Source organism: Nothobranchius furzeri, chromosome 2, assembly GCF_043380555.1.
Source record: "Nothobranchius furzeri strain GRZ-AD chromosome 2, NfurGRZ-RIMD1, whole genome shotgun sequence".
Lineage (NCBI taxonomy): Eukaryota > Metazoa > Chordata > Actinopteri > Cyprinodontiformes > Nothobranchiidae > Nothobranchius > Nothobranchius furzeri.
Window position 1 is genome coordinate 93685280 of NC_091742.1, and position 22811 is coordinate 93708090.

At 39.5% G+C, this 22811-nt stretch overlaps 4 protein-coding genes across 7 annotated transcripts in view; 1 reads left to right on the forward strand and 3 right to left on the reverse strand.

The window, feature by feature from the left end:
- LOC129163068 (zinc finger protein 420-like) overlaps positions 1-22811 on the forward strand; it is a 348176-nt gene that overhangs the window by 127862 nt on the left and 197503 nt on the right. The window lies entirely within an intron of this gene.
- Positions 385-2950, reverse strand: LOC139066175 (uncharacterized). Of its 2 annotated transcripts, XM_070548348.1 has the most exons (9): positions 2879-2950; positions 2333-2397; positions 2150-2258; positions 1944-2032; positions 1692-1835; positions 1329-1386; positions 1092-1220; positions 590-697; positions 385-495 (listed from the first exon to the last, which is right to left on the reverse strand). In XM_070548348.1, exons 2-9 carry the CDS (start codon positions 2389-2391, stop codon positions 403-405), a joined length of 789 nt encoding a protein of 262 aa, XP_070404449.1. In that variant the 5' UTR covers positions 2392-2397; positions 2879-2950; the 3' UTR covers positions 385-402. The 2 variants fall into 2 exon arrangements, with proteins under 2 accessions (XP_070404449.1, XP_070404450.1); XM_070548349.1 differs by lacking the exon at positions 2879-2950 and having other exon boundaries at positions 2333-2569.
- Positions 4593-13358, reverse strand: LOC139066145 (uncharacterized). 3 transcript variants are annotated; one of them, XM_070548165.1, is made up of 17 exons: positions 13218-13358; positions 12204-12360; positions 8879-11110; positions 8636-8775; positions 7956-8160; positions 7777-7881; positions 7486-7679; positions 7139-7280; positions 6366-7031; positions 6009-6214; positions 5790-5909; positions 5636-5683; positions 5482-5562; positions 5350-5415; positions 5095-5192; positions 4753-4813; positions 4593-4668 (listed from the first exon to the last, which is right to left on the reverse strand). In XM_070548165.1, exons 1-17 carry the CDS (start codon positions 13263-13265, stop codon positions 4609-4611), a joined length of 4629 nt encoding a protein of 1542 aa, XP_070404266.1. In that variant the 5' UTR covers positions 13266-13358; the 3' UTR covers positions 4593-4608. The 3 variants fall into 3 exon arrangements, with proteins under 3 accessions (XP_070404266.1, XP_070404267.1, XP_070404268.1); XM_070548166.1 differs by lacking the exon at positions 5095-5192 and having other exon boundaries at positions 4625-4668; XM_070548167.1 differs by lacking the exons at positions 5095-5192; positions 5350-5415 and having other exon boundaries at positions 4625-4668.
- LOC129163067 (oocyte zinc finger protein XlCOF6-like) overlaps positions 16320-22811 on the reverse strand; it is a 15941-nt gene continuing 9449 nt past the window's right edge. Inside the window, exon 4 of the mRNA XM_070548206.1 lies at positions 16320-20541. Coding sequence (XP_070404307.1) covers positions 18938-20541 — 1604 coding nt within the window. The 3' untranslated portion in view covers positions 16320-18937. The remainder of the gene's footprint in view (positions 20542-22811) is intronic.

Consider the following 22811-nt stretch of genomic DNA (forward strand, 5'->3'; position numbering starts at 1 on the left):
TTATATATAATTACAACAAGAAAAGGCTCTAAAGTGAATTAAAAAAACAGATGGAAAAAATGAGAACACATTAAACTAAGACTTTTCAAGACGTGCAAACAAAATAGTACTTGCTAAATATTCAGTTTTATTGTTAAGCCCAAGATGAACTTTTGACCTACACCAATTGCTAAAGTACAGGACTCCCAGAAGCAGTGAAAAACATTTCAGCAACACTCCTCTCTCACCAGCAACAAAAATTGGTTACTAAATATCCATAACACTGTCCTATTGTGTATCACAGCAGCTCATTGCAACATAATTTAACTACTACAGCTGATAACTATTTAGCTAGTTAATATTTCTGTATTATTTTGAGTGAAAGACAATAAAACAAAAGAAACATTTCATTTCACAACCATTTTATTTTGTGTACAAATGAATTCTTTGAAGCATGGCTTTCTCAGCTGCATAACGATTCATCCCCTCTAATTTTTCCAACACTTTGATTGTCACCTGAAAAACATGCACACAAGAATGAAATCACACACTGTCAAATGTTTTCGAAAAGTAACTTTTATACCAATCACTGCTGAAGACAGCTTTGTACCTCTGGAACAAGGACATCAAACACCAAGTCCAGAAACTGGAACTCTCCCTTCATTATTAGTTCATTTATTCCTGAGCATGAACCAATCCGCTCTGTCAGCTCGTCAACCTATAAAACACGTTAACATAAAAATGAACAAAACATTCCTCTCAGCATTAGACATTTATTTACGATATATATATAAATATACACACACACATATATATACGTATACACATATATACACATATATACGTATATACATATACATATACATATATATATATATATATATATACGTATATACATATACATATATATATATATATATATATATATATATATATATATTTTTTTTATACATATACATACATACATACAAAAATGTTGTCTTATGCTGAGAGGAATGTTTTGTTTGTTGATAAATGAATAAATAAATAAATAATGGACCCAGGTGGCCCACTGGCCATGCATCGAGATAAATAAATGTGATGCAGCTTATTGTAAGTCAGTATACATTTACCTGTGCATCAGCAAAGTGGAACATCAGAGGCTTTAGTCTTTGCTTTAATTTAAGCGAGACACCGGGATTGTGCCACAGGTACATGCGCCCAGACTTCACTCTACCGCTGCAGAGATCCTTATACAACATCTGAGTAGAGACAAGAGTTAAAAATAAGCAACATTACCACAGAAAAGAAGGGACTGCATTATCCTATGTCCAATTTTAGAATCTTAATTTATTATAACTAAACATTACCTTGATTTCACCATCTGAAATCACTGCCTGGGTTCCACTTTTTAAAGCCTCGATTGTCCTGTAAGTTAGATAAATATACATCTTATTAGCAAATGAAGAATACAAGCACATGTAAGTAGTTTTGTCAGGGTCAGTTGAAGAAGTCCGATATTCATTTTAGATCTATATTTAAGGCCTCTAACTCCTGAATGATTCGCAGCTAAATGTGCTTAAATCCGGCAATATTTACATAAACCATACCCGATCAAAGCAGTCAGTCGATAAAACATCTATTTTTTGATAAGGTTATGATTATTCTGAAATAGAATCAGAAGGAGGGAGGCAATAATTACAGAATCGGCTACTATTTCAAAGTTATTGTACCTGTTGCAGGACACCTGATTTGTGCAACCACAGTTGAATGACCCAGCTCTGACAAATGGCTTTCCAGCACACTCTGTATGCAGCCAGCCTTTACAAATATTGCACTGTACCCATTCTACCAGCTTCTCTTCTGGATACAATAGTCTGTAGGTGACAATGCAATACAGATTTGGAAAACACAAATTTAACACTACAATTTATCTTTTGTAATATTTTTCCAAGAAGAACTGTGAAATGTGCTATATTACCCACCGCTGTCCTGTATTTTCAGATATCTGATAGACACAGGCAAGTATGGAATTTGCCATACACTGTCGTGGTGTTGTGTCTGATGGCTCCATCTTAGAATTTTTTTTTTTTGATATTTAAAAACAAAATAGTTAAGACATTCTGTAGCAACGAATGATGTAGCAATACATTTTTATTTTTCAAATTATGATAATCCTTTGGAAACAAACCTCAGCAGGCTCTTCAGCCTTTCGCTTCTTTAATTTGAAGACTGGGACATGGTGGCCAGCAAGGAATACTTTGCACTCTTCAGTCCAATGGGCAAACACTTTCCTGTAACTACAGCATGCACATAATCTATGTTAAATAACATGAATTAAAAATGCTTTCTTTGTTATTTAAATCCTACATACCTGTCAAGACTGTAGTTCTCCAGCAACAGCAAACACCACCACTTCCGCAACAAAGGCATGTCAAGCTGCAAGATTATTTTTGTAAGTTACACTCAAATTGTACATTCTGCTACCTACATGGTTTATGGTAAATGGCCTGTATTTGGATAGTGCCTTCTTAGGGTACTACAATCTCCCAAGGTGTTTCACAACACAATCAGTCATTCACCCATTCACACACACACACACACACACACACACACACACACACACACACACACACACATTCACACGCTGTTGGTGATGAGCTATGATGTAGCCACAGCTGCCCTGGGGCGCACTGACGGAGGCGAGGCTGCCGAGCACAGGCGCCACCGGTCCCTCCGACCACCACCAGCAGGAAAGGCGGTTTAAATGTCTTGCCCAAGGACACAACAGTAGAATTCTCTGGTTGGAGCCATGATCGAACCTGCAACCTTCTGATTAACGGATAACCCGCTCTACCTCATGAGCTACTGCTGCTGGTTTATTAAAAAAAACTATTTTAACCATCAGACAGACACTTACTGTTGAGTAGTCAAATGGTGCATCAAAGGCAATGTACAGGACAGCCTACAAAAATAAATACAGTATTTTTACAATTTTTGAAATTGTCGGTATTCCAAGATGCTCATTGGAATTGATAAATCTTACCATCAACATACAGGTGCTGGCCAGTAAATTAGAATATCATCAAAAGGTTGAAAATATTTCAGTAATTCCATTCAAAACGTGAAACTTGTACATTATATTCATGCAATGCACACAGACCAATGTATTTCCGATGTTTATTACGTTTAATTTTGATATTTATAGGTGACAACCAATGAAAACATCAAATCTGGTATCTCAGAAAATTAGAATATTCTAAAGGCCAATGAAAAAATGTTTGTTTCTCTAATGTTGGCCAACTGAAAAGAATGAACATGAAAAGAATGTGCATGTATAGCACTCAATACTTAGTCGGGGCTCCTTTTGCCTCAATAACTGCAGTAATGCGGCGTGGCATGGACTCGATCAGTCTGTGGCACTGCTCAGGTGTTATGAGAGCCCAGGTTGCTCTGATAGTCGTCTTCAGCTCCTCTGCATTGTTGGGTCTAGCGTATTGCATCCTCCGCTTCACAATACCCCATAGATTTTCTATGGGGTTAAGGTCAGGCGAGTTTGCTGGCCAATCAAGGACAGGGATACCATGGTCCTTGAACCAGGTGCTGGTGGTTTTGGCACTGTGTGCAGGTGCCAAGTCCTGTTGAAAGGTGAAGTCTGCATCCCCATAAAGTTGGTCAGCAGCAGGAAGCATGAAGTGCTCTAAAACTTCCTGGTAGACGGCTGCATTGACCCTGGACCTCAGGAAACAGAGTGGGCCAACACCGGCAGATGACATGGCACCCCACACCATCACTGACGGTGGAAACTTTACACTGGACCTCATGCAACGTGGATTCTGTGCTTCTCCGCTCTTCCTCCAGACTCTGGGTCCTTGATTTCCAAAGGAAATGCAGAACTTGCTTTCATCAGAAAACATAACTTTGGACCACTCAGCATCAGTCCAGTCCTTTTTGTCCTTGGCCCAGGCGAGACGCTTCTTGCGCTGTTTCTTGTTCAAGAGTGGCTTGACACACGGAATGCGACACCTGAATCCCATGTCTTTCATGAGTCTCCTCGTGGTGGTTCTTGAAGCGCTGACTCCAGCTGCAGTCCACTCTTTGTGGATCTCCCCCACATTTTTGAATGGGTTTGTCGTCACAATTCTCTGCAGGGTGCGGTTATCCCTAGAGCTTGTACACTTTTTTCTACCACATTTTTTCCGTCCCTTCGCCTGTCTGTTAATGTGCTTGGACACAGAGCTCTGCGAACAGCCAGCTTCTTTAGCAATCACCTTTTGTGTCTTGCCCTCCTTGTGCAAGGTGTCAATGATTGTCTTTTGGACAGCTGTTAAGTCAGAAGTCTTCCCCATGATTGTGGTGCCTTCAAAACAAGACTGAGGGACCTTTTAAAGGCCTTTGCAGGTGTTTTGAGTAAATCAGCTGATTAGAGTGGCAGCAGGTGTCTTCTATATTCAGCCTTTTCAGAATATTCTAATTTTTTGAGATACCAAATTTGGAGTTTTCATTAGTTGTCACTTATGAATATCAAATTTAAATGTAATGAACATTGGAAATACATTGGTCTGTGTGCATTGCATGAATATAATGTACAAGTTTCACGTTTTGAATGGAATTACTGAAATATTTTCAACCTTTTGATGATATTCTAATTTACTGGCCAGCACCTGTAAATATGCCACAGTCATTGCCAAAGTCTTGTCTTGGAAGATCCTTATATTCGAATGGATGCAAATTAAATGGTTATTGTGCGAGTTTATCATGCCATCATAAAAAATTGTACACTGATTTTATTACCTTGATATCTTTGCCAGTTTTCTCTGTCCATTTCCCAGGATTTAGGTTCTGTGCAACATCCCTGATAATGTAAAATAGAAAAAAAAGCAAGCAACACAACTTTTAATTACACATGCAACAGCTTGGAAAAAGATAAATGTCATTTGAACGTGGCCGATTGAAGCAGAGGTCATTTGAACGTGACCGAATGAAAAAGAGGTCATTTGAACGTGACCGATTGAAGCAGAGGTCATTTGAACGTGACCGATTGAAGCAGAGGTCATTTGAACGTGACCGAATGAAGCAGAGGTCATTTGAACATGACCAAACTAACCACCACCAGCAGCAGGAAAAATTTGTAACCTCAAAATAGCCATGTACTGCAAAGCACCAAACCCGGACTCTGTCTTTGCATACAAAGAGTCCAGAAAGAGAATTTCTCTTTGCAACGGCTTTATCACCTATAGAAAACACACACTTCAATTTCAGCACATTAATTGACATCTGGAAAAAATTAATAATGGAAACTAAAATCATGTTTAGTGAGTGTATCGTTTATTTAGTTAAACAATTATAGTATGAATATGATTTTTACATAAAGAATAATAAGATACTCACACACAACAGAAAATGACCAGGTGTCCATAGAGGGATGAACACTGCATCTTTTAGATGACAGTCATTCTAAAATGTCACAAAATAATCAACTCCATGGTCTATAACATTTGTAGAGGTGACATAAATACTTACAGGTAGACTTGTCATGGGATCTACATCTGGTGACAACCACGTTGGAGTAACATACAGATCACAAATAAAGATGTTCCGACCCTATAAAGCAGACAAAACCATGCTAAAAGCACAACCACATCAAACATAATGCTGAATGTCTAAAGAGCTTTACCTTGTATTTTGCCACTTCTTCAATTATCCCTAAACAGCCATTTCCAATCTGGGCAGGTCAAACAAACACATGCAGGGGGTTTGAAATTGAGAAAGTGCGTGCACACACACAATCTTCATATGAACAGACACAAGGCAATTTAAAAGTAACTCACAGTGGCTTCCATGTCCCTTTGCAAGCCCAAGCCTAAAAAATCAGTGCGAGTCAGACATGCCTTTGGGGTACGAACAATCAGCTCCTCCCCTGGTTTGTTGTGGTCAAGGACATACTGAAGCTGAAATAATAAATAAAAAGAAGTAAAAACACTGCAAGCCCTAAACATCATAAATGTTAATTAAACAAACAAAAACAGTCAAAGTACAACTTATCTTACCACTTCCTTTTGAGAAGGATGAATTGGAAATGCCCAGCATCCACGATTTGGATGGACAAACGTGGCTTTTGTCAGGTGTTCACAGTGACTCCCACACTGCATTGGTTGCGTATGTTCCTCTTGGGTTCCACACACATCTTCATGCTTCCTCTTCAAATCATCACTATTATCCAGGACTGTTTGGCAATCTGTCTTTGCCATGTTATCTAAAAAGTTATATGACAGGGAGGCGTAATATCGGTTCAATTTCAGACATTACGACTACTTACTCAACATGAAAGTAAGCCATTAGGAGTTGTTACGTACATAATGTATGTATGAAACTTATTTCAAAGTTTAAAAAGACAATAGACTCACCTGGGTCTCCTATGACAGCTTGGCCCTGGTCTGTGACTCTGAAATGCTCAAGATTTTGAATTTGGTGACCGCGCATCAGTTGCCGAAGTAATAGCTTACTGTTGCATTCATTGTTTCTGTGTTCAATCAAGTTTCTCATCAAAAAGATGTGTGTTGATGGTGCCATTCTGTTGAGGAAATAATTGTTTTTCCTCATCTCAGCAAATAGCTGCTCTGCAACCTGGCTGTTCACAGAACCCTGCAACTCAGGCACAAGGCCGATCTTTCTTAAGATGTCATGTGGATCTTTAGTATTAGCCTCATGGAACTTGTCATAAAGTGCATAGTGATGGTTCGATCCAGTTATGGGATGTCCTTGTTTGTCTGGGTTCCTTGCTTTTTCAGTCAACCATGGCAGGCACACCTTCAGTTTCCCTCTTGCTGCATCAGTCAAGTTTTCTTTTGTTGGGTCAGCTAGTTTACCCTCATTTGGATGAAAGCGAGGGTTTTCAGGTGTCCTTAAGTTAGTGTGTGATGCCAGGCCACGTGCAAAGTCATACAGACACACATTTGGGAAATGCTTCCATGAGAGAAGGATATCTGCAAAGTCTCTGGGGCTTTCAGCTCTCAGATTAAATTTTAAACTGTACACAATGCCATGTGGACATAACACAACAGACCATCCACCTGGTGGGAAAGAAAGAAAGAAGCAAGCAATTTTAGAGTTATTATTCCAATACACAACATTTGGAATTGTCACTATTCCAGTGCTCCAATTTCAAGTGAAAACTAACCAGAGGCACCCCATATTGACTGGAAGACTTTGTCATAGGTCTGTCTGCTCTGCATTTTCTCCCTCAGCCTTTTAATCAGATCCAGGCGAGATCCCTTGGTGTCAACTTTGCATGTTTCACAAAGTTTTCTTACAGTAGAAACCTTTAAAGAAGTTATTCAGAAATACTATTTTGAACAAAAAATTTTTAAGGTACGTCAATGCAATCCTTTGACTGTAATTTAATAAATGCTACATTCTGTTTCAGCACAGTAACTTCACACAATTTTTAGAGAATTTTCTTGAACAGTCAACAGTGATATAATCAGTGATTAATATTATCAATGCTAATATTAGCAACAAAAATACCTTCTGTTTCAGCAACTCATCAAAGAGACGGTCCTCTGTTACATTGCTCAGCTCTGGGTCTGAAACTGATTTCTCCAATGGAATCTTTTTGTATTCGGTGTTCAACACACAGTCAGATTTGCGAGTTTGTTTTCCAATCCACGGTGCCCAGTTCTCGTAAGATGGGCAAACCACAAATGGATTTGTTGACGATTCTGTTTCAGAATATAAGACATTTACAAAAACATAACATTGAACTAGAAGCATTTCAGTAATATCAAAAAATAAACATCGACTAATTAATATGCTTACTTGGGAAAAAAGCTCTGCTGATCATGTCGAGATGTACCGCATCCCAGAAATCCTCAATATTGTGTACACCATCAAAATCTTCAGAGGGTACTTTCAGCTCACTCACTACAGTGAAAATTATGACCAAAATCACATATGGAAGTCTTCTTTGATAGCACAACACAAACACCTTAACTTACCTGCCATGCTGAAGACCCCTTTTCTGTGGAGGTCCATAATGACCACAGCTGGAGAAAACCCACAGTTCACACATGCATATTTGTATTCTGTATTGTTTAGTGCCTCAAAGTGACAATACGCCCGGAAGATGATGTCTGTAGGAGGGTATTTCTTCCCATGCATTTTCTCCAAAGACGTAATAGAGGTGGACACTGATACATGACTCTGAAGTGAATAAAATAAGTAACTTTATATTACACCAAAGAAATACATTTTTATTGTAACTATTCTTTTAAAGAGCAAGTCACCTCCTATCAGTCTTACTCAACTCCCACTTCCTGTTTGAAAAATGCAACAAATGCTGTTGCCTGGCAGACCGAGGGCAGAGCCTCTAACAAATACACACACAGGCTCACAACAACATTGTGACATCATAATTTACCAGCTAACATCATAGGGTATCTTCTTAGCCAATAACTATGGCAGATTTAAATTCAAATGTAGTGCAGAATTTTTACCTGAAGAGGGTGCAACACTGACAGTTTTAGGCAGAATATCTAAATTTTAACTAAGATGCACTAAAGTGCCCAATTATTGATTATGCATGTCTACAGCACGATTGCACACTCATTTATATAGTTTATCAGCAAAATAAAGGTGACTTAGGGGTGACTTGCTCTTTAAGTTATGGCTTTGTTACCTGTAGATTATGCCGCAGATAATGACAGAGTTCAAGAGTCAGGATGACTTTATCATTAAAGTTGTGGAGGCCATCCTGCCATTCTTGGTAGCGGTACACAATGTTACATTCACTGCATCTTTTATTGTAAGTTGAGATATCTGTACATGACATATCAATTAGAGGTAAGAAAAAACAATAGCATATATTATGGCATAAAATTATGTACAGGAGGAGTGTAAAATATATATATATATTACTTACCTTCTCTGACTCCTCTCATTCCAACAATTGTGGCTGTTTCCATTACCAGGTAGACATCACTCAGGGGAGGGCTACTTGAACAGAGCTGGCAACATGTTTCAGCAGGAAAGAGCTTTTCAGGGTAATCACTTGGACCTTCTACAACTTTTGTATGATCCATTATTTTTGCTGGGATCTTCTTCTCGTAAATATACCTCACACTTCTTTCAAGATCTTCAGTGGAGTAACAATCCAGAATGATTGACATCTCCAAAGTTTCCCTTGTGGATGTAGAAGTCATGAAGAGATGTTTTCTTGTCTGGAAAAGGTGCCATTTAGCTATACCCTTGTGTGGACATGATGTACGAGGTTTAGAACAAGGGCAGTGCCAGGTGTTGTTTTCAGTGTTATATGTGACAATTACTCTGCCAAGTAAACTGTAGTAATGCATTTTTGGTTCGTGAACTGACATGCAGATGTGTCTTTGAGACCCTCCCAGTTCCACCAATACTGAAAGTGGCACACATGCTCCCTGTGCCACTTTTTGCCGGCTTTTGCAGTTCTCCACCATGGCAGCACCAAAGAAATGTGCAGACATCATCTCCTCAAGGACTTCCGTTTTAAGGATCTCTTCCTTTGCAGTCTTGCCACAATAATCCAATGACCTGATATGTTCGCACAGACAATGTGTAAGACCACTGCGCTGGGCAAGCAAGTGGAACTGTTTACACTCTTCAAGTTCACACTTTGTTTGCTGTTGATTGCCCCAGGTTTTACGCTGTACGTGTACTGGAGTAGAGAAACCATGTGAGGAGACTTTGCGGACAGCAAATATTCCATTCACTGGATCCACACATACATTTCTTAAATGGAATGACTCAGTAATGTCTTTTTTATATGTATGTTTTCTTTGTATATGTAAAGTTAGATTTTTTTGGTAGAGAACAAGTGCACAGTGTGGGCACTTAGCCATCTTTAAATTTTTAACCCGTGAAGCTTTGGCTGAAGAAAATATTTTGGATCCGTGTATTGGTGGTCTCTCTGGGGTGGACTCAGGCAATGATGTTAATTTCTCTGGGGTGAACAAAAGTTGTGTAGGTGATGGTGCACAATCACTGTTTTCCACAACCTCAGTCGAGTCACTAGATGTTAAAGCTAACAAACAGTAGTCATGGTCGTTCAGTGGTGGCGTCTCTGTGGTGGACTCAGGAAGTGATGCTGATTTCTTTGGGCTGAAAACACATTGTGGAGATGATGGTGCACAATCACTATTTGCCACAACCTCAGTAGAGTCACTAGATTTTAAACCTAGCAAACAGTAGTCATGGTCACGGAGCAGTGGCATCTCGCGGGTGGACTCAGGTTGTAGTGGTGGCCTCTCTGGGGTGAACAAAAGTTGTGTAGGTGATGGTGCACAATCACTGTTTTCCTCAACCTCAGTCGAGTCACTAGATGTTAAAGCTAACAAACAGTAGTCATGGTCGTTCAGTGGTGGAGTCTCTGGGGTGGACTCAGGCAGCGGTGGTGGCCTCTCTGGGGTGAACTCAGGAAGTGATGCTGATTTCTTTGGGGTGAAAACAAGTTGTGGAGATGATGGTGCACAATCACTATTTGCCACAACCTCAGTAGAGTGACTTGATTTTAAACCTAGCAAACAGTAGTCATGGTCAAGGAGCAGTGGCATCTCGCGGGTGGACTCAGGTTGTAGTGGTGGCCTCTCTGGGGTGAACTCAGGGGTGAACTCAGGAAGTGATGCTGATTTCTTTGGGGTGAAAACAAGTTGTGGAGTTGATGGTGCACAATCTCTATTTGCCACAACCTCAGTAGAGTGACTTGATTTTAAACCTAGCAAACAGTAGTCATGGTCACGGAGCAGTGGCATCTCACGGGTGGACTCAGGTTGTAGTGGTGGCATCTCTGTGGTGAACTCAGGAAGTGATGTTGACCTCTCTGCAGTGAACACAAGTTGTGGAGGTGATGGTGCACAATCACTATTTGCCATAAACTCAGTCGAGTCACTAAGTGTCAAAGCTAGCAATGTGTAGTCATTGTCGTGTAATGATGGCCTCTCTGGGGTGGACACAGACAGCATCGGGTTCCATTTTGGGGCCACTTCATTTAAAGTTGTTGTAGTGTTGCAAAGCTTCACATGGCGTTCCATTTGCTCCTTTTTCAGTAATGTTTTACAACAATATGGACAATGGTAATGAGCCAAACTTCTGCAGGGCATATTGCATCTGCAAATAATGTTTTCTGTAAGAAGAGAAAGAGAATTGTTTTAATTACTTAACAGAGCAACTATGTACAGCTTCAACACTTAAGTTAAAGTTCCATAGTCATCATCACACAGTAGCGAAATTCATCTACGCATTTGACCCATCCCCATGGAGGGGAGCAGTGAGCTGCAACTGTGGCCGCGCTCGGGAACTATTTGGTAGTTTAAAGCCGGGGCTTGGTGGGTCTAAAAGGCATGAACGGGCGGTGTAGTGTTCACATATAAATCCGAAGGACTTTCTCAGGAATGCAGAAATCCCCGAGCCAGTGGGCGGTACGCACAGGAAAGACCGAAGTGTCCTCCTTAATAAGATAAACAGAGGCAGGCATGAGCTGTGTTGCTTTTGGAGACCCTGAACAACATTATTTTATTTATTTGCTGTGTGTCCTCTCTTCCGGTCACTGACGAGGGATACACACACACACACACACACACACACACACACACACACACACACAGCTCTCCTTCTTCTCCTGTTCCCACTGAGCGGCAGCTCCGTGCCACAGACAGAGAAGTTTACTCAACATCCTGCATGGAAATGAATGGCGCATGCGGGAACCCCCCACTGGCTCATTCTACTCGATAATCGGAGGCGATAGGCGTAATTTCAGCAGGCCAATCAGTCCGTAGTGTCCCAGTCTCACCACTGGGGAATAGGTCTGGGGAAAGAAAAAAAAGTCGCCTTGGAACGTATATTGTACCTGTGTCTGAAACCAAACTCCGGTACTGTACAGTTCCTTAAGGAGCCGTACCGACGCTAATGTGTAAGCGCCATAACCCCCCAATCCAACCCCTTAAAGCTGAGTGTCAAGCAGGGAGACATTGGGTCCCATTTTTAGGTTGTTGGTATGACCCGACCAGGAATTGAACCCCGATTTCCCAGTCCCAGGGTGGACACTCTACCACTAGACCACTGAGCTGGTGTAAATGAAAACAGATTAAAATTGCAAATGTATTTCAGTACCTCTATTTTACAACATGCAAAGAATTTTTTTTAATAGATGCCCAAATTTTTGAGGCATATGTACAAACTCTAACTACAAAACACAATTATCATAATCAGAAATGTACCTCCAAAATGCAATGCAGTGTTTATATGCCCTTCAAAGTGCAACTTTATCTTCTTCAGAGATGTTGGCTTTACTTTAGGACACAAGGGACAACCAAAATGTGTGCCAATGGCACATGCAGTCAGCTCCTTGCCCACATCAATCACGGAAATGTGCATCTGTGATAAAAAACCAAGTTTATATAGTTATTCATACATTTCTGAAGCAAAATAAATTCCTTTTTTTAGTTTTTATTTGTTATTACGTATTTTTTTCAGTCATTTAAACACAATAACTTAAAAATATTTAGAGATATTGAAAGCTAAGCTTGTGAAGAAAAAAAAAATTTCTGGGTGCACAGGAAAAGTTCCAGTGTGGACCAGATGCTGAAAAATAATTGCATAAATTTGTCTTTTTTAAGTTTCAAAAATCAGAGAAGTTGACAAATCACAAACTATTTTTATGCATTCTGCTACGAGCCTAGAATATTCTAGAACTGGTTTAAAGAGTGTATGTGTTGTAGTTTTTGAGCTAGAGCAGAATAAAAATGGTCAGAGAAGAGAAAAATTGGGTGTATTAGCCCTTTAGCCATTTCCCCGGAAGCTAACTTTAGCCCATAGCTTTAGCCTCGTATGAAAACTATTGAAACCACTTACAAATCTATGAAGATCTACGCTTTTTGATTTAAAAAAAAGGGTATTAATAACGTTTTAGTCAAGTCAGTATTAGAAATCATGGTCTTTATATCATATCTAAATTATATATAAAGTTAATAATATTAACTGTTTTAACAAACAGGGAGACCAGAAACATCGAATAGCTAAGTTAAAGCTAAGCTACAATTGCTGATAGCTTTATTGGTGTAGCTTTTGTGTTAGCTTGTGAACTCCCTGCATTAGTTTTAAGACTGTGTGTTAATATCGATACAATTAGCTATGAAACAAGGTGCCTTTGTAATAATTCTCTGGTAAAGCTTTAAATGCTATAGTGCCTACATTTAAGAACGGTTACAAAAATTAGTTAATGTCATCTTTACCTTTCCTCTTTGAAACCCGCCGAGTATGCTGAAACCGGTTGAAACCATCGACAACAAAAGCGGCCGCCAAAAAAAGACCAACTTCCGGCCGAGGTCTTTCGCTTGTCGATCTTCCGGTAAAAGCAATGACACGCCATCTTGTTCTCGCTAGAAAGTTCTTCCGGTGACACGCCAGCTGATGTCTGCAGCCAGGTCCTACTCGTTTGGCTGCAGCAGCATTTTAGATCAGCTGGAGGCGTCATTTGGAATCCTAGGATGTCCAAGGAAGATCCCACCTTTCTCGCCTCTGACTGTCTAGAAAGGTTCTACTACAATTGGCTCTTTCATTTAGCAGCAAACCGGTTTATTATTTATTTATTTATTTATTTTTTAATGCCGCCAGCAGAGTTGTTTTGGGGGTTTAGTAAAGAAAATGTGAACTTAGCGCTACGATAACCATTCTGTCCTGTTTTGCAAAATATTTTATATTTCATGAAAAACGTAAAATGTGAATTCATAATCTAGTTGCATTTATCAAACTGTTGGACTTACTTCATATCTCTTGGCTCTCAAGTAGGGTGGCCAGATGTCCCGCTTTGTGTGGGACAGTCCCGCATTTTCATTAATTTTCACGTGTCCCACAAATTGCGACTCATGTCCCGCATTATTGACAGTTTCCCGTTTCGAGTTTCAATCTTTTTTGTTCTTTTTTCCCCTCTTTTTTTTATTTCATTCAAAATGAAAACAAATAAAACATATAAACAATAAGAAATACAAAACAAAAATCAAATTTGAATGAAAAGGAGCAGAATGAAGAAAAACATCTTATAATTTCTGCCCCCTTTTCCAGAAGAAATAATCAATTTATATATAATTACCATTTGTCAGACACACATAAATTCATTTCAAACTGTTTCCTGTTCTAAATTCCAGTGCGATCATGATCATTGATTTCATTTACATTTTCATAATTATTTAATACACTCAGTTTGGTACATTTTTTGAATATATTAAATGACAGTTTTTTTTATTTCCCTTCTAATGTTATTCCATAATTTAACACCATTTACAGATATATTCCATTCCTCAATTTTAGTTCTAAATCTAGGTTTTGTAAACACATTAGTTTCTTTCAGCATGTAATTACTAGCTCTCTTTTCAAATATCCCCTGAATGTTTGTTGGCAGAGTACCTAAATTGGATTTAAACATAGTTTGTAAGGTTTTCCAGTCTTTTAAATCATGAAATTTCAGTAATTTATATTTAATAAACAATGGGTTCGATGGATCTCTACAGCCACTATAATTGATGATTCTCAGAGCTCTTTTCTGCTAAATAAATAAGGGTTGTGTATAGTTTTTGCATGTTGCTCCCCAGAGTCAAGTATGGCACAATCAGTGAATTGTACAATGCCAACAAACCAGAACTAGTCAGTAAAAACTTGACTCTATGTAATACTCCTAAGGATTTGGCAATTTTACCTTTTATGTAACTAATATGGGATTTCTATGACAAGTCTTCATCAATAAGAACTCCAAGAAATTTAGTTTTTTTACTCTTAGAATTTCAATCCCATCTATTTCCAATGACACATCACTGTTCTTCTTATTATTAAACAGTATAAAATTTGTTTAATTAAGATTCAGTGTCAATCTATTTATATCAAACCAGTTTTTAAATTTAATCAGTTCATCATTTATCACTTTAGCCACCTCCTCAATATTTAATCCTGAGTAAAACAATCAACCATCAATTTCCCTCTGGGATTAATAAAGTATTTTTGAATTGAATTGAACTGAAAACAGTGTTGTATCATCTGCAAATAGAATGGTACTGAGTGTTTTAGATACATTTACCATGTAGTTAATAAACAAAATGAACAGTTTTGTCCGAGGACCGACCCTTGTGGCACTCCACATTTAATTTCACATAGTTTTGATTTATGGTTGATTTATCTGAACAAACTGTTTCCTTTTTTCTAAATAAGTTTTAACCCACTGATGAGCCACACCTCTTATTCCACACTGACTTAATTTTCGAAGTAACCTTGAGTGATCAATGACGTCAAATGCTTTTTTCAAATCAATGAAAACACTAAAGAAGTCATTTTTATTGTCAGTTGCTGTTGATATTTTATCCGTTAATTCCATTGTTGCCATTGCTGAGGAATGTTTAGTTCTAAACCCATATTGTTCATTGTTTAAAATATTTTTTGATGAATTTATCCAACCTTGTTACAAATACTTACAATCTTACAGAAGAAACAGTGGAAAAATCTGCCTGTTGCTGTCAATCAAACGGAGGCACTTAGGGCTAAAAGGCAGAATATACATTTTGTTTGTTTAACTTTACGTTGTCCCAGATTGTCTCTGTCCCACATTTGACAAATTGAGATCTGGTCACCCTCTCAAGCATTATGTTTATGTTTATTCAATTCGCAGACGCTTTTATCCAAAGCGACGTACAAGTTTTTTTTTTTTTTTAATAACCTGTAGGGCATGTTGTGATGTGTGGGGGAAACCGGAGTACCCGGAGGAAACCCACGCATGCATGGGGAGAACACGCAACTCCACGCAGAAAGGCGAGTTTTGAACCTGCAACCTTCGTGCTGTGAGGCAACAGTGCTAACCACTGCGCCACCATGCAGTGCATTAGAGTACACAGGATAAATATATGTGCCTTACCTGCCCAGCTGTGTGCACCAGTTCTGTTTCTTCTCTAGAATAATGAAAAGTGGTGAAAAATAGGTCTAAATCATAATCAGCTTTAGTTAGATTTTTTATTAAATGACACACATTTAATCTGATGAGAGATGTGCTCTAATGTGTAAACGACCTATTAAAGTGGGCATGGACGTAATTTTGGGGGGGGGACATGTCCCCCCCACTTTTTCCAAAGTCAAGTTTTGACCCCTGCGCTTTTTACCATCCAAAAACAATATTACTTTATATTAAATTGACACTGGTTGAGCTCTAGGACCAAGCAGAAAACAACCGTTTGTGTTGAAGCCTGTTTCCCATTAGAACATACTGTAAAGATACCCCCCCCCCCCCCGTGTCCCCCCCCCCCCCACTTCTAAAGTGAAAATTACGTCCATGAAAGTGTGATAGCCTATTAATTAAGTAATAAGATAAACCCACCAGATAAAAAGTCAGTCTACAGTGTGACAAAATAAAACAAGATTTATTACAAGTTCACATTTGATGTTTTTCAGGTTCTTTATGGAAAAAAAAAAAACCTGAAACTGGTTTGTTGCTAAACAGGAAAGGATGTTTATTATAGTGACAAGTTCACATTTTCTTCCAAAAAACTCCTCAAGACTGACTGGAAACATAAAAACCTGCAGTTTCCTCACACAAGAAATAGCCAATCAGAGGCGAGAAAGGCGGGACCTTCCTTGGACATCCTAGGATTCCAAATGATGCCATCTGGAGGCCTCCCAGAGCATTTTAGAAGAAGAAAAATACATTTGTTCTTGCTACATTTGTAAATATAGAATAGAATAGACTTTATTGATCCCGCAGTGGGGAAAGTCACTTGTTACAGGAGCACCAATATTTAGAGAATAATTTGAAGGAAAATAATAACTAAAGTACATGTACACATAGGCAGTAAGCTAGTATTGTGATCTGCGACGCTAAAAAACCACAAATAAAAAAATGGGGTTCCAACACTATGCGGCATCCTGTAAGAGACCCAGACATGCAATGTAAATCAGTAACTGCACGAGTATTGAACTCATAATGAATACTGCGTTGGTGTTATTGTGTAACTGTCATGATCTTCCTTCATGTGTCACCTGATGTTTCTCCATCCTTCTGTGTCTCACAGCACCCTCATGTGTCCTTTGTCTGCATCTCATTTATGTGTCTTCTGTTTGTAGGCCTTCATATCATTCCCTCAGGTCGTGTTCATTTAGTCATCCTCAGCCCCTCCAATTGTAGCTCCAGCCTCTTGTTCCCCAGCTCAGTATATGTGTGATTGTGAGTGCATGTGTGTGTCAGTGTGTGTATGTGTGTGTGAGTCCTTCCCTCAGTCTTAGGTTTAGTTTTATGTTTAGGTTTATCTGCCCTTCACTGGTTCTGTTTCCCCATTTAGATAATTTGTGTCACCTGCCTTCCCTCCAGCCCTCACTCCACACACCTGCTTCCTGTTTCCTATTGTTCTCCCTGTGTATTTAAGCCCTGTCTTGTCTCTGTTTGGTGTCGGTCCATTGTTTGTATTCTGTCAGTCTTGTCTTGTCTCGTCTCCAGTGTTTTTGATCTCAGCCTTCTCTAGCCTCCTGTGTTTTTGGTCTCTAGTTTTTTGACTGCCTTTGGATTTATTGGCTCCCAGCCTTTTGGATTTATTTTATTTTTTGGCTCCTCCAATAAAGGATTTTTTTTCTTATATCATATCCTTCCTCGTGTCATCTTGGGTTCCTGCATTTGGGTCCTAACCATCTAGCGTATCATGACAGAATGGACCGACCAACCAGGACCCAGCGGACCCGGATGTACAATTTTCATGGTGACCCGGACTCCTGTAGGACTTTTCTATTGGACTTGGTGAGATTTTATGACATGGACTTGTTGGACACGGACTTGATTATTAATACTGTTATTTTCAATAGTTCAAAATGCAGCAGCCCGCCTTTTAACAGGTACAAGGAAGCATGACCATATCTTTCCAGTGCTTGCTTCCCTTCACTGGCTCCCAGTGCACTACAGGATTCAGTTTAAATTGTTGCTTTTTGTTTATAAATCACTTTATGGTCTGGCCCCTCCTTATATAGATGATTTATTGTTAACCTACAGCCAGGAATTTGCGGTCAGGCTCACAGATTTTATTGTCAGTACTAAAGCCTCGCCATAAGACGAGAGGAGAAAGGGCATTCTCTGTGGCCGGCCCTACACTTTGGAACAGCCTCTCAAAATCTGGATGTTTTTAAGTCCTTGCTTAAAACTCATTTCTTCAACCTGGCTTTTATGTAGGATGATTTTATTTTTGTCACTCTTTCTCATTTTTATTGATTTTATAATTGTGTGATGTAAAGATGTATTTATCTCAACATGCTCATTTTAATGGCTTTATGGTTTTTAGTTATACTTTCTTGCTATGTTATCTTGTGTGTTGTACAGCACTTTGGGTTGCGAAAGCAATAATAAGTGTGCTATAGAAATTAATGTGACCTTGACCTAAGCCTGTTTAGAATAGCAAAATGCTATTGTAGAAGAATTGAGTCTCCACAGAGCCGCCTTGTAATTTATGACTTCTTGACTACAGTCCCAGCTGTCTCTCCACAGCCTTTAAAGTGGGATTTCTACGTAAGGGTTCCAAATGAATAAAGACACATTCTTTTTAAGCTGCAGTTATTACAACATTGTATGCTATTATTTTATATACAGATAAATTGTTTAAAGCAGACACCACTGGTATCTAACACCTCTAAATTGCAGTGGGTTATGTATTACAACCATCATGTGCCTCTTGTCTTGTCTGTTTCTTCAATACAGGAGGGTATAACATGTTTGTCTTAATCTTTAAGTAATATTTTTTTGTATTCAGAATTCATGAATGAACTTCTCAAATGTTTGGTTAAGGTCTGAGTTTAAAAAACAAAGGAGATTTGAAAAATAAAACCAAAAGAAGAGGTGGCTCGAGGGCCGAGTACGGACTTTATCAACGACAGTTGAGCAGAGGTACAAGACTAATATTAAGGTTGTAAAAAAAACTGAATAGTAATTTTGGAAGTACTGTTGTTAAATTAATCCCTCGAGCCTTTTGTGGATGCTCGTATGCCTCTTTAAATTTGTCTTTCGGCTAAATCTTTGTCCACACAGCTCACAGGCAAAAGGCTTATCACCTGTGTGGACTTTCATGTGTGTGTTTAAACTATTTTTATGGCTAAATCTTTGTCCACAGAGCTCACATGCAAAAGGCTTCTCTCCTGTGTGGATTCTCACGTGTGTGTTTAAATGTCCCTTTTCACGAAATCTATTTCCACAGAGCTCACAAGCAAAAGGCTTATCTCCTGTATGGACTCTCATGTGTGTGTTTAAATGGTTTTTACGGCTAAATCTTTGCCCACAGAGCTCACAAGCAAAAAGCTTCACTCCTGTGTGGACTCTCATGTGTGTGTTTAAATGGTTTTTACGGCTAAATCTTTGCCCACAGAGCTCACAAGCAAAGGGCTTCTCTCCTGTGTGGACTCTCATGTGTGTGTTTAAATGTCCCTTTTCACAAAATCTTTTCCCACAGAGCTCACAAGCAAAAGGCTTATCTCCTGTATGGGCTATCATGTGACAGTTTAAAAGATTTTTACGACTAAATCTTTGCCCACAAAGCTCACAAGCAAAGGGCTTCTCTCCTGTGTGGACTCTCATGTGTGTGTTTAAATGTCCCTTTTCACGAAATCTATTCCCACAGAGCTCACAGGCAAAAGGCTTCTCTCCTGTGTGGACTCTGATGTGTGTGTTTAAACTTGCCTTTTGGGTACATCTGTATTCACAGAGCTCACAGGCAAAAGGCTTCTTTCCTGTGTGGACTCTCATGTGTATGTTTAAATGTACCTTTTGGGTACATCTGTATTCACAGAGCTCACAGGCAAACGGTTTATTCCTTGTGTGGACTCTCATGTGAATGTTTAAATAATTTTTAAAGCTAAATCTTTGCCCACAGAGCTCACAGGCAAAAGGCTTATCACCTGTGTACACTTGCATGTGTGTGTTTAAACTATGTTTATGGCTAAATCTTTTTCCACAGAGCTCACGGGCAAAAGGCTTCTGCCCGGTGTGGCCTTTCATATGACGGGTTAAACTGGACTTTTGGCTAAATCTTTTCCCACATTCATCACAACTAAATGATTTTGGTTCTTTCTGGACTTTTCTGCATGAGCCTCCATGTTGCTTCTCTTTCACACATTTTGTATTAACCAAACACTCTGAAGACTTTACTGCTGAATGACTTGTCACTCTCACATGTTCCTGAAGAGACCACTGGTGGAGGAACCGTATACCACACACAGGGCAGCTAAATGATTTGTCGACTGTCTTAATATCTGACTCTGAAGACTTGTTCTCATTACAGCCATGGTCTCCATTTCCAGTTTCAGGCCCAGAGTCTGAAAGCTCAGCGTCTAGATTCACATCATCTTCATCTTCTCCACTAACTTCAATCTCTGAAGAATCGGATGTCTTTTCATTAGGGTCCAGATCTAGGTTCTTGCTAGTTTCTGCTCCTCCACCAACTTTTGCTGTCATCTGCCCAGCCAAGCTGCTGGTTGGTACACCTCCGTCTTTCATTTGATGGTTGTGGAAATGTAAGAGCAGAGGTTTCTCATCCGTCTCTTCTCTCTTCCTTGAAACTGCAGTGAACCAAGCAGAAATATATAAAATAAAAATATTCAGTAAAAAGACAAGACAAAATACCTAGGGGTGTTTTTGCAATCAGTAATATACATAACCAATGTTGGTAAACACATTACTATTTATGGTAATGCATTACTTTAACAAATAACTATGACGCTATCTGCAAATTCTGATTAGCGCCTCTCAGAGCCGGTCAAACCAGCCATCCGTCGCTGCTACTGTGGAGCATAGAGATACCCTGACTGCAGCATCACGTCAGGCCCTCCCTTCCTTTCCCTAAAGCCTGATTCATGCTTCTCCGTCAGCTCCGCAAGGGACAGACACGCACGGATTGACGGAAGCGTTTTGCTTTCATACTTCTCCGTCTCCTGGGGAGTGTTGCAAAGCAATTCCCCACCAGGACAACAGAGGGCGTAGCGCTGTTCTGTGGTATCCTGTCATGTATCTGGTCCAAGATAGTGTGTTTATATTGTGTTTTTTTTTTTGTATATGAGACTTTTTAACAAAGAAAAATTTGTCCCTCATTCTCCTCCACCTCTTCATGCGCTCACCACCTCTAAACCCCGTTTCCTGTTATTTCCGTCCTCAAATAAAATGCTTGCTACGCATCTTTTCACTCCTCCAGTCACGGGGGAATTAAACGTTCATATTTTAGAGTTTTTTCGCGAGGTATTCTTCAAGCTTCTTTCGTGTCTGCCGCTAGTTATCCTCGGCTCTCTTTATGTTTCTGAGGGCGCAATGGCGGCGGTGTAAACAACAGCGGCGTTCTGACCAATCACAAGCTTGCATTCTCCGTCTCAATGGACGGATGTTTAAAAAAGTGGGCCAGACTCCGTGCGTACTTGCGTGCCTGCCGGGGCCCTACGCAAGGACGGATAATGGTGTTGCGTGTCTCTGCACTGATGCAGACGGAGAAGCATGACTCAGGCTTAACACTGTAGACGCGCAGTGGAAAAAATGTAAACAAACATATCTGCCAAACATTTACTTTGTGAGAGTGCTGTAAAGTTTGTATCCAACAACGAAATCACGGCGCGGAGGGGGCTCGTTAAAATGCGTCAAAACAGTAAATGTAATACGTGTTTAAGACGAAACTGTGGGTGGAAAGAGGTGAGATTGTAAGGCTCGCTGCAGAAATACAAACACAGAGCATCAACACTCGTCTGTAACCCATAAAATAATAATGAGCATCATGCTGCTAGATCAGCAGCTTGTGATAACAGTGAAGCGTGAGTCATGCTTCTCCGTCTGCAACAGTGCGGAGACACGCAACGCCATTATCCATCCGTGCGTAGGGCCCCGGCAGGCACGCAAGTACGTACGGAGTCGAGCCCACTTTTTTAAACATGACCCGCGGACCAGCTGATCAAGAGGCAGAAACATAACCCTCCCTTTATTTTAATCAACAATAAAATGCAGCAAAGCATATATCTGCAGTTATTCACTGAAGAAAACGTAACTTCTATGAGTTAAATAAAAATATTAAATTGAATAAATGAATCAGGAAAGCAGGAAGAATTGTTATTTCTGTTTTTACATTTTTCATTTCGTTTCATGGCGACTGTTTACAAATTTTCTTTCGGGAAAGGCAACTCTCTGTACATGCTCAACCTATTTAATCGGATCAAATGCTTGGTGCATATGTACGCTTGGCATGATTGGATCATTTCAGTTCGTGTCCATGTGAATAGAGATTGGGAAATTCCGATCAACCAAGATTTCAATCGGATTGAGGGAATTTGGCGCATGTAAACTTGGCTACTGTCTCTCTCACAGTCTTATCTTTGTTATAAATAAACTCTGAGAGCAGAAACTCGGGGCAGTTGCCTTGAGCTTCTGCCCCTGATTGCAGTTTGGTGACTTGTCTGCTTGTTGTCTCTCCTCTCTCTCCAGCTGCAGGTATTGGGTTATTGATAAAATCCCTAACAGTCATGTAATCATTAGTTTAGAAATATAGAATTAAACTAATTTTTATAAACTATATTCTTGACTCTGTCTGAATTAATATGAAGTGTGTGTTCCTAAGGTCGTATTAAATCAAATATTCAAAGACCAATAAGATTGATCATTTATAATTAGATGGAATATCACATCTTATTGATCATTCAGTAAAAGTAACCACTTCCATCACGTTACACCATCAGCATGGCTCTACACTTCATCCTGCAGCATCTGGACTCCTGGGTACCTACACCAGGATCCTGCCAGAAGCAGAAACAGCTGGAGTTAGCAGGTCAGATCCACGGTGTGTAAAGAAGCTACAATG

Bases quoted from the DNA above. Each gene is read 5' to 3' on its own strand.
- LOC139066175 (XM_070548348.1), bottom strand. From the start codon at position 2,391: ATGCCTTTGTTGCGGAAGTGGTGGTGTTTGCTGTTGCTGGAGAACTAC. The intron at 2,033-2,149 runs GTTTGTTTCCAA...AAAAATTCTAAG, and splicing joins AGGCTGAAGAGCCTGCTGAG to ATGGAGCCATCAGACACAAC. The intron at 698-1,091 runs GTAAATGTATAC...CGTGTTTTATAG, and splicing joins TCCACTTTGCTGATGCACAG to GTTGACGAGCTGACAGAGCG.
- LOC139066145 (XM_070548165.1), bottom strand. From the start codon at position 13,265: ATGGTTTCAACCGGTTTCAGCATACTCGGCGGGTTTCAAAGAGGAAAG. The intron at 7,882-7,955 runs GTAAGTTAAGGT...TTTTCACTGTAG, and splicing joins AGGGGTCTTCAGCATGGCAG to TGAGTGAGCTGAAAGTACCC. The intron at 7,281-7,485 runs GTATTTTTGTTG...ACTTCTTTAAAG, and splicing joins ATGAGTTGCTGAAACAGAAG to GTTTCTACTGTAAGAAAACT.